The sequence below is a fragment of the Egretta garzetta genome, unplaced genomic scaffold (genome assembly GCF_000687185.1).
Source record: "Egretta garzetta isolate BGI_Z169 unplaced genomic scaffold, ASM68718v1 scaffold2, whole genome shotgun sequence".
In the NCBI taxonomy this organism is placed as follows: Eukaryota; Metazoa; Chordata; class Aves; order Pelecaniformes; family Ardeidae; genus Egretta; species Egretta garzetta.
Window position 1 is genome coordinate 4817942 of NW_009258894.1, and position 10040 is coordinate 4827981.

At 51.8% G+C, this 10040-nt stretch overlaps 1 protein-coding gene across 8 annotated transcripts in view; it reads right to left on the bottom strand.

Moving 5' to 3' along the window:
• SLC8A3 (solute carrier family 8 member A3) overlaps positions 1-10040 on the bottom strand; it is a 102391-nt gene that overhangs the window by 19126 nt on the left and 73225 nt on the right. For 2 of the 8 annotated variants that reach the window (XM_009634202.2, XM_009634200.2), the window contains exons 2-3: positions 9837-9940; positions 344-365 (exon numbers count right to left, since the gene is read on the bottom strand). The exons of 1 other annotated variant lie outside the window; for it this stretch is intronic. In XM_009634202.2, coding sequence (XP_009632497.1) covers positions 344-365; positions 9837-9940 — 126 coding nt within the window. Of the gene's footprint in view, positions 1-343; positions 366-1110; positions 1125-9834; positions 9941-10040 lie in introns of all 8 variants that reach the window. 5 more of the 8 variants (XM_009634199.2, XM_009634197.2, XM_009634204.2 and 2 more) reach the window with 5 other exon arrangements.

Below are 10040 nucleotides of genomic sequence, written 5' to 3' on the forward strand. Positions count from 1 at the left end.
CCCCCTGCAGAAAAGTCCTGTGCTCCCTGGAGCATCAGGACAACCCAAGCCCCGAAGCTGCCTGACGAGAGGGTCGAGTTCATGGTCCCGGACCAGCCAGAGCTTTTGCAGCCTTGGCTGGGTCATTTCCCAAAACCGCGTGGAAAAATCTGGAATATGGGACATGCTCTTAGAGATCAATCGATCGCTGCCCTGTTCTTAATGCATTGCTCTTAACTAGTTCCTGCTGGACACAAACACCGTGAACTGGGGTTGTCTACAACACAGCAAACACAAACACGAGGGGCTGACTGAAGGGGACGAAAACAGAGCCAGAGCAGGTAGAGGAAAGGAGAAAAAGCACTTACCTTGGGTGAGCAGCAGGGCTGTGAGGAGAGAAGAACACAAGAAAGACAGGGAGAGAGAAGAGAAGAGAAGAGGGGAAAAAGTCAATATCCGAGGGGGAAAAGCTGTTTTGCAGATGGCAGCTGTCAGTGAGCAATGGACGTGGTGCAAAGCGGTGTGCGAGCTCACCAAGGCTGCGTGCTGGATGCAGGCTGGGGAGCAGACCCCGTGGCAGCAAGATGGAGAGGATGCTGGCAAGCACCGGATGCTGGCTGCCCAAAATTGCAGCCCCCCAAGCGAAGGCAGAGGGATGGGATGCAGGCAGGGAGTAGCAAGGAGGGGAAGAGAAAAGTCGTGGGGAGGGGAGATGCTTCCGCTTGCCATCGGGGCCTGACGTGACCCAAACTGACCCACGGGTATGGGGGATGCCCTCGCTTCGGCTGGGAGAATGTGTTTGTGGCTGGGCTTGGCACAAGCAGGGAGGCCCCAGTAAACCCACGGGTGGCTTAGAAGAGAGGGTGGCCAGGGGCGGTGGGCAGCTGAGAAGAGCATCATCGAAGGGAGGTGTTGACAAAATGGGTGCTGGGCTCCAGTGTGAAATGGGGCAGGGGGTAATGCAGCTGTGCACCACCCCCCAGGATGCCCTGGCTTGCCTACGCCCATCCCGCACCCAACCCGTACCGCTCCCACAGGACCAGGCTGCAGTCGTGGCTCTGCCTGACAAAGCCGCCTGGGCGCGCGACATGCAAGGACTTCACAGCGGGATGCAGCTGCCTCCTGGGAAACGTGACCGTGTGGTCCTGTGAAATTAGAGGTGGGAGGAAGGGAGGAGAAGGGGGCAAAGGTCCTTGCAAGGGAGGACCTTACCCTGACTTTCCGTACAGGCACAGCCTGGCCCTCTTGCTGCCTTGAGCAGTGACCTCCTGGCCCTCCCCTGCCTTGATTTCCACACTCCCCAGAGCTGTCACCAAGAAATGTCCAGGTGGATCCCTCTTAGGTGTCACCCCTAGAAAGCCACAGTCTGCATCTGAGTTTCAAACTAACTACAGGAAGACTCCATATAGCAAAAAATACTGAACCCTCTTCGAGAGAGGCCAAGCACCAGCTCTGCGCCTTAGCTTTGCCTTCTACCTGTCCTTCAAACAGCAAACGGGTCCCCAAAGACTCGGTTACATGCAATGATGGTATTGTAATTACTAACACTTATTATCGTGCACTTTTAGTCTCAGAAGCTTAAAACTCTGTGCAAAGACTGAGTCAGTATTAACAGCCCCATTTGACAGATGGTGAAGCAAGCAAAGAGAGGCTAAAGGGAACATTTTGCAAACTCAGAAGCGGGCTGGAGTCCAAAAGTGCTAATTCACCCAGGCTTGCCGGTTCAGGCCTCTGAAAAGCAGGCACTTTTATACAGAGGCACCTAATTGTATCCATGCTGGCTCGAAAGTGATTTCCTAAGCGATTCGTCAAAGGTCGCACAGCGCATCAGTGGCAGAGGGGGGAACGTAATCCTGGGTCCCGGCTCCCAGTCACGTCCCTGCTCCATTGGGCAGCACCCACGGGCAGAGTTTTCCCAACAGCCTGCGGAGAGGCATGGGCCCAGTCAAGATCTTCACCCACCTATCCACCTCCCCGGCTGGAAATGCCCCAGGCACTCGGGGAGATCTCCCCGGTCCGTGCGGGCAGGGAGAGGCGCAGTGAAAGAGGAAGGGGCAACGGGGAGGCTCCTTGCTGAGCATCCCTCATGTTTCAGGCTCAGTTCCTTGTGAGAGGCAAAAACCTTTGGGGGAACCGCTTGTGAATACAGTGCTACAGAGCCACGAGAAGCACACAACCTGCTCTGCACAACCTCTTGTCCTCTGCACAGCTCTGCCTGGAAGTCCCCAGCAGGCCTGTCCCTGCTCCTTGTAGCACCAACCCTGAGCCTCCTTGTAGCTCCATCCTGCCGCAGCTCTGTGCAACCTGTGGCCTCCTTACTCTTCTGGTTCTCCAGACAATGTGGGGGAATTTAATTTGCCTTTTGCAATTACAAGCATTAGTACAATGGGTCGATTCGGTGTTTGAATTTAATATAATGAAATATTACTGGGCCCCTAAGATACTGTGGTTATGAAAAAAAAAAACCCCAACAACCTTGGTTCCTCTTGATTTTCAAAACTGTTATTCTGGTGTTCTGGGATTTGAGTTTATTTTTTTCTCCATTTGCTTTTGAGCCTGCAAAAGAACTATTTTTCTCCCTTTCACTTATGATATGATACATGAATATTTGAAGAAGCCTATAAAGTTATGAATGAAACATCAAGAATACAGCATGCAGAAAGCCAAGGGATTATTTTATCTTTATATTTCTGAGTGAATGCTGTGCATGCAAGCAAGAAAATGATTTCACGGACTAAAGCTTCCTTCCTGCCCATGCATCTGATAGCGTGCCCTTAGCCCTGACCTGTAATGTTTCCTGACAGGCCATCTGGGGCTGCTGTACCTGTACCAGCCCCGCCGATGGCCCCCGTGCTGTTCCACTCCCACAAGGCTCCCTGCGCTGCCCCCAGCCTGGGCTGCATCCCCCCCGTCACCCCCAGGGCACCTCTCCCCCTCCTGCTCTCCTGCTCTGCACGTCACGCTCCTCGCGGGGCCAAGCCAGGCCACCTCACTGCTGTTGGCATCACAGGTTGTCTCAGAGGCTCAACATCCATATTCTTACAGGGAACTGCTAAAATTAGCTCTGCAGCCAAATCCAAAATAGCAGTCCCAAGTCCCCCTCACCTAACCCTTGCACGGCATGAGCGCAGACACACTTGTGCCCGCAGACGGGGTAGGTGATGCTGACTCTCTCGGGAGACCCAAAGCCCTTGGCTCTGGATCCCAGTTCTTCCTTTATAGAATCATAGAATCACTTTGGTTGGAAAAGACCTTTAAGATCAAGTCCAACCTTTAACCTAACCCTGCCATCCCACCACTAAACCATGTCCCTAAGCACCTCATCTATCCTTCTTTTAAATACCTCCAGGGATGAGGACTCGACCACCTCCCTGGGCAGCCCACTCCAGAGCCTGACAACCCTTTCGGCGAAGAAGTTTTTCCTAATGTCTAGCCTAAACCTGCCCTGAAATCCCTTTACTGGGATTTCTCTGCCCTGCAGGCCTGGTTTTTACCAGGCAAAGTCACAGCTGTGTACATGAACTCTGCCTTCCCTGCCACCCCTGCAACTGGACAATTTAGACCTGAATTTAGCTGCTGAAAAAAACCCCAGTTACAAATAAATTATTTCATACACATGCTTTCAATGTACTTTGGGGTAAGATCCTGCTGTACTGTGCACATTGGTGTGGGTGACAGATCAGGAACTGAATTCCCTCCCACTTCAGCTCTAGAGAGGTCGAAGAAGGTTGAACCAAGAGGAGCTGGACTTGGGATGAGAGCAGACCAGAAATCGGGCAATCCTGTAAATCCTGTGCTAAACGTGTGCCCCAGCCTTTTTCTAAACAGTGAAACACCTTTTTCTGCTGTTTACCTCAGAGGGGGATTTGACCACGCCGCATGCTTTGTTCTGGACTCATTCTTCATTAACATAAATCTTTTCCTAATCAATATTCCTAAAGACTCCAGGAAGCCACTGCATAAGTAAGAGTGAGCTGAGATGAGGGAAGAGGAGGCTGGATTTTGAGGAGACCTTCAGTCACACATCAGGGCAGCCACAGGCAGCAAAAGGCAAGGAGAACACATTGCCTGCACCCCGTGCGCATCCCCCGGAGGTCAGCGACCATGCAAATGTCGGGCTCAGCCCCCCTCAGAGGTAAGGATCCCCCATCTTCCAGATGTAACCGTCCACAGGCTCTGCTTCCAGATTTGCTCGCTGAGGTGAGCAAACTGTTTCCCTAATGGACTGTGAAGAGCTATAAACATGATTTTTTTTTATAGGCTAAACAAGGCAGAGATTTTGCAGCATTAACCTGAATGCTGTTATTATTGAAGTCAATAGCAAAGCTCTTGCAGACTCCAAGAGACTCCTCTCCATCGGAAGAATCAGCAGCATTCAGCTTAATCACAGAGCTGCAAGCAAATGATTAAACCTTTGGGGAAGGAGGTAACAGCAATCTAACATTTCTTTGCTATTCCCATCAGCAGCTGATGGAAGGAGGAGTGTCTCAGCATCTGCCCACACTTCAGAAAACTGCAGCACGTGCGCTCACATATCGATGCAGCTTATCTTATCCAGGCATGGACCTTTGTACCAAGTCACATCATTTCATCAATATTCTGATACAGATAACTTGCTGGATCAATCCAAGCTAGGAATCCTTCTTCCTTCACATTTTAATCCTTCTTCTGTGACTTGGAGCCACATCCTCCCTCTGGGGCAGGAGCCTTCCCATCAGGGGTGCTGACGCTTGATTAAAAGGAGCTGTGTTATGAGATTTGTCTACACCAGTTGACTCTGTGCTGGGAGGGCTGAGAGGACTTCAGACAACATCTTCCCAAGCCAGGTCATGTCAGCAAGCTGTTCATTAGTGCTTGCCAGCCATCTGTGCTCCCGTTTCCAGTGAAGTCGTACCTTGTGGGAGACGTGCTTTTCTGAAGCAAAATTTTGCATGAAGGATGTCGGTCCCTTTTACAAAGCGTTAGCCTTGAGGCTCAGCCTTCACGCACGAGCTCTGAGGTTGAATCTTCCAGCACTGTGCCACGAGCTGAATTCTCATGAGCTGACTCCCAACTACCCTCACGAAACATAATTTTCCAAATGTTATTTCCACCATTAGCTGCTATCACATGAAATCTTCCAAAGTAGCCTGACTTGCCATTTGGGCTCCACCGACATGAAGGTTAACCACAATTTAAGCAGAAGACAGACTCTATCCAGGGAAAGCAAAGCTTTTCTCCTGTAATCCAGGACTGCGGACAAAGTGTGAAAGCTGATGTGTGAAGAAAGCCTTTCTCCAAAATCCTGCTGGGCTGACAGCAGCAAAATCCTGGGTCTGAGCTGTGAGCTGGCATGATACCAGAGCTGCCATGAGAGCAAGAGTCAAACCAACAGACAGCATCTTGTCGTGAAGGAAAAGACTCACTTCGCTACAAGAACACTTTAAAAAGGTGCTAAAAAAAGGATGGCCAGAACAGTGGTGCAGGGCGCTGGGAGGTGTCAAAGCCCTGCAGCACTCAGGCGACAGGGATCCAGTTTAGGTGACCGCACGTATGGAGGAAAGGTGAGACAAGAAGAATTTGGGGATTAATTTCTTAGAAATGGAGAAGACAAAAAAAAATCAGGAATCCTGGGAGATGTCCAGGAGGATAAAGAAGAGCAACATTTACCATCTTTGCCAAGCAAAGAATGGGAGTCTCTCTTTGATTTCTTTTTGCTCGTTCACTTTGATACGAGTGGCTTGCAGCAAGCGCCGTCTTTGCTCGCGTTCTTTGCATCCGATATGCCACTATCGATTTGGTATCGGCCTTCGTCACAGGCCGGGCTGGCAAGATACCCATCTCAGATCTATTCTCATCTCTTTGAGTTATTGGAGCACACCAACAAAAAGAGCTGCTAAAGTAAAACTACTTGATGTGATTTGTTTGGATGATCAGAAAGGCTTTGAAAAACGCCAGCTGCAGAAAGCAATTGGCAAAAAAGAATAAATGGGCTGCAAGACAAAGTTTGATGCTGGAGATGTAGCATTCACATAGGGGGAAAGGGAAGAACAGGAGTTAAGTGGTTAGCTCTTCTTATGGCAAGGGCTAGCGAGTGCGTGCCCCAAGGCCCAAAGCAGCACGGCGCTGATATAATTGGGGGTGAGCAGTGAGGAGCAGCATCTGCAGACGATGCAAAATGTTTCCATCAAAAGGCTGTTTCAGTGGCTGCTACGCGTTGCACAAGCCCTGAGCAACGCTGAAGACAGGAATTCGTGTCTGGACCACCACAAGTACCTTCCTGAGTAGAGAAGTTGTTCCCCGCCAGGCGCCCGTTCCCTTGACTGGTGGTGACTGCTTTGCACCGGCACAGGGATGGGATGGGGCAGCCAGTAATGCAAATCAGCCGTATGGTAGCGACCCCTGCTCCCGCCTGCTAGCCTCCCTCACTGCGTGTCCACAGCCGGAGAAGCATGGATACCCTCAGGGAACAGCACAGGGGATTTTAATAGCATGGGGCTCCAGACCAAGAACTGCATCCAAAATAGGCTGTCCAAGCTCTGCCCCAGGCTGGCTTGAGAAGCACACATCTATTCCCCTGATCACCAACCCCGCCGTCAGCTCTGCCTGACCGTCAGGGCACCACATTTCACCACTGATTTCATCACTGCTACCTAGCTTGTGTCCTCAAGGTGAGGTCCCGGGGCGAGTGCAGGCCCTCGGCACGACGCTGCGGTAGTGCAGGCACGACTGCAATAGACTGGCTGTCTCTGTGCGACCCGCGTCACAGATTACTTCCAAACATGACTGCCAGCCAGCTGAGGCACCCAGCTCTGCCCTGCTCCCAACGGGGCCAGAAGAGATGTTTTGAAGACACTATGAAGAGCCATCTGAGAACATCCAACACTCCTACAGCATCCCCAGCACCAGCTCAGCGTGACAGAGCTAAGTGGGGAGTAACAACAAAATGAGAACACACCGTCAAGAAAACCACATCTTCTGCGGTGCTGGAAACAAATGCGTGGGTAGCCAAACCCCAGAGAGACTCTTCAAAATCAAAAGCAACCCAGCCTGAACCTCCCAGGAGAGGCAGGAGCTGTGCTTTGCCCTTACCGTGTGAGTCACATGGGGGCCCATTCATCACCACAAAAAACCTAAGTGAAGTCCCAGCTAGACAGCTGTGGTTTGGGATTTTCCCCCCCCATCTGAGGGTGTGGGGCAATGGCAGCATCCGCACAGCACGGAGGCGGCTGCACTGACCTTGCAGCCCGTGGGGCTGTATCGGCTGTGCGTGTGCTTTGCAGTAAATAAACCATCCGAATTCTGCCCCTGCAACGGCGCAATGATGGCGGGAACATGCATGCAGGAGTCAGCGTGAGCGTCCCTTCCCGAGCTCCTGCGCGTCCCGGGCTGCCTCCTCTCCCCCGGGAGCCGACTGCTCACGCCTGGGGCCCGTGAAGCTGCTGGCAACAGCATCTGCTGCCGATCAGTCCCAATGCTCTTGCATAGGAAAGCCTGGCATAGCTCCTTATTCTTCATCCCAGGCACAAGGTACGCTCGTCGGAGATGCCAGGGTGTGCAGCACTACGGCGCTGGGGATCTTTCCAGATGCCCTGGAATTAGTGTAGCGACTGTGCCACCTTGTGCCAGCAACATTTACAAATGCATTTTAACCTCCTGCCTCTCAGATTTTAAAACCACCACGGTGCTCTCGCTCTGACTCTTCTCTAAGAAGGCCAACCAGGGCTCTGCATCTTCTCTTCAGCACGGTCCTTCGCTTCCTCGGGGTAGAGAGGGTGCGTCCTTCCCTGTGGCAGGGAAGGGGCTGGCCTGCAGGCTCTGTGCTGCGGATCATTTGGTTGGGTTCCGACCTCCTCTCTGCCTCTTGCAAATCAGACAGACCCACTGACTCCGACCGATGCTGCTGTGAGTGAGACCCCCACAATATAGCAAACTGGCATCGTGGTCCTAATAATAACCAGGACATTTTACAACTGAACCGCCTTAAGGGCTATTTAGATCTTTTTTCAAATGTGTGTTTTTATTCAGCCAGATGCAACGTGGCCTATACAGGAAAAGAAATGCAGGACTTCACAAAAAAACCCAGCCCGATCCTGACTCTGTGTCCTGATGCAAACTGGCTTAGAAAAGGATGCAGGGCTCACAGAGAGCAGACAACCGAGCAGAAGCTTCAGCGTGATGCTCCAGGCTGCAGAGTGCATAAGCTGGAGAGAGCCAGAGGCAGGTGATTTTCCTCCTGTACCTGCTGAGATGGAGGGGGGACCCCTGTGGAAGGGAAGGGGCACATGCAGGGAGGAGACCCCAGGGTGATTCTGGGCCTGAAGACTTTGATCTAGGGCTGAACGCTTTGCTGACACAGATTCAAAGGGCTTAATCTCCTCAAACTTCCAAGAAGAAATCTGAGAGTAACACGGCTGTCGTGAGCAGGTACCCAAACGAAGGTATGGCACGCTCTATAGTTCTTTCACCTGATGGAGAAAAGTAGGAAAATAACTAAGTGGCTACAAGCTGAGGCCAGACAACTTCTACCTAGAAGATGTGCTCACACCTTTATCCCAGAGGGCGATGAACTGCTGGGACATACCCCCGCGGGATGTGGCAGGTTGGTCACTGCTTCCGTTCATGGGCAGTTGGACTTCAGTGAAACCTGAGGGCCTGTGCTCGACACACAGCGAAACCTGATGTCCCTCACGCCTTGCAGGCTGCACGAGATGGTCTAACGGCATTAAACCATGAATCCTCTTTGGGTTTACATTTCACAAAGCCATGGATGCTGTATGACACCACCGTGCTAATGCAAGCTGTTGTCTATCCCGAACGTCCTGCAGAGCCATGCACAGAGCTCAGACTGGCCAGAGGGCAGCTGTTGAGCTGCCCAGATAGGAAACCGGAGATGTTTCAGCAAGGAAAAGTTCTGCAATGCACGGGCAGCTGCTGGGTGTCCCCATTCCCCACAACAGCATGTGGGAGCAGAAATAAGCCCATGGGCACACACGTCTGTCTCATCTCTGTATTGGACACCCAGAGGGTGGATTTGCATTCCCTTTTGCTTCTGTTTAAAGCTTGGCCCTCCTGGGCCACCCCAAAGCTGGTGAAACCAATGGCAAGACTTGCTCAGTGACAAAGGGGTCAAACATGTACAGGACAAGGACAAAGATACACCTAGGCAAGGCACGACTGCAAGTCAGGGCTTCTTCCCACTATAATCCTGCTCTGCTGGGAGATCCTGGGTCTCACCGCTGATGAAGTAGGACCTCAGCAGAGCTCCACACCCTCTGCACAACAGGCTACGACTGCGATACAGTTAAGGGTGTTTTCAGATGAAATACATGGAAAGCCATTTTAAAAAATAAAATCAAAACAAGATACCTCACACCTTTGGGGTTTTCACCGCGCCTCATAGGGACCCAAGAGCACTGAGGCAGTGCCACCAGCAGGCAACGACAGAGGGAAGGACAGGGGGGCGTACGGGAGGAGCCGAGGGGGCAGCCATGCATTACGCCCTTCTCTTGCCTTTCACCTTCCCCAAGGTCTTGGCAAAGGAGCGGGAGAGGGGAGAACAGCAAAGGTGCGCTCACAACAAAAACAGACCAAGACAAGGAAACCCAATCAAAACAATACAGCCTTCAAGGCTCAAGCATCGCACAGAAGGAGGATCAGAAGTAAGCTGGGCTCTAAAAGGCCGAGACGGCACCGAAACAGGTTGAGAGCGGGAATACAGGAGGGCAGAGAATAAAAGTCAATCCATCTACAGGAGGAGGAGGAGAAAAGGAAGGAAGGGAAGGAGGAGAAAGAGGGTTATATTTTCTGGATTTGGGGTTTAGAGACTTGATTCCGTTTTTTTTCTTTTTTCATTTTTTTCACAAAGGATCTCACACCTGATATTCCTCGTTCCATCCATTTCGGTTCACCAAGGGCAATGAAGAAATTCTCCTGCCTTTCGTACTCCTCCTCATCTACTATCTTAACCCTTACGGTCTTCCTGTAGGGACAACAAGAGAAGACAACCATGTACAGCGGGTCGGCTGGCTGGAGGCGAGGCGGCGGTGGCGGCGGCTCCTGGCACGCAGCCCCTTCCCCAG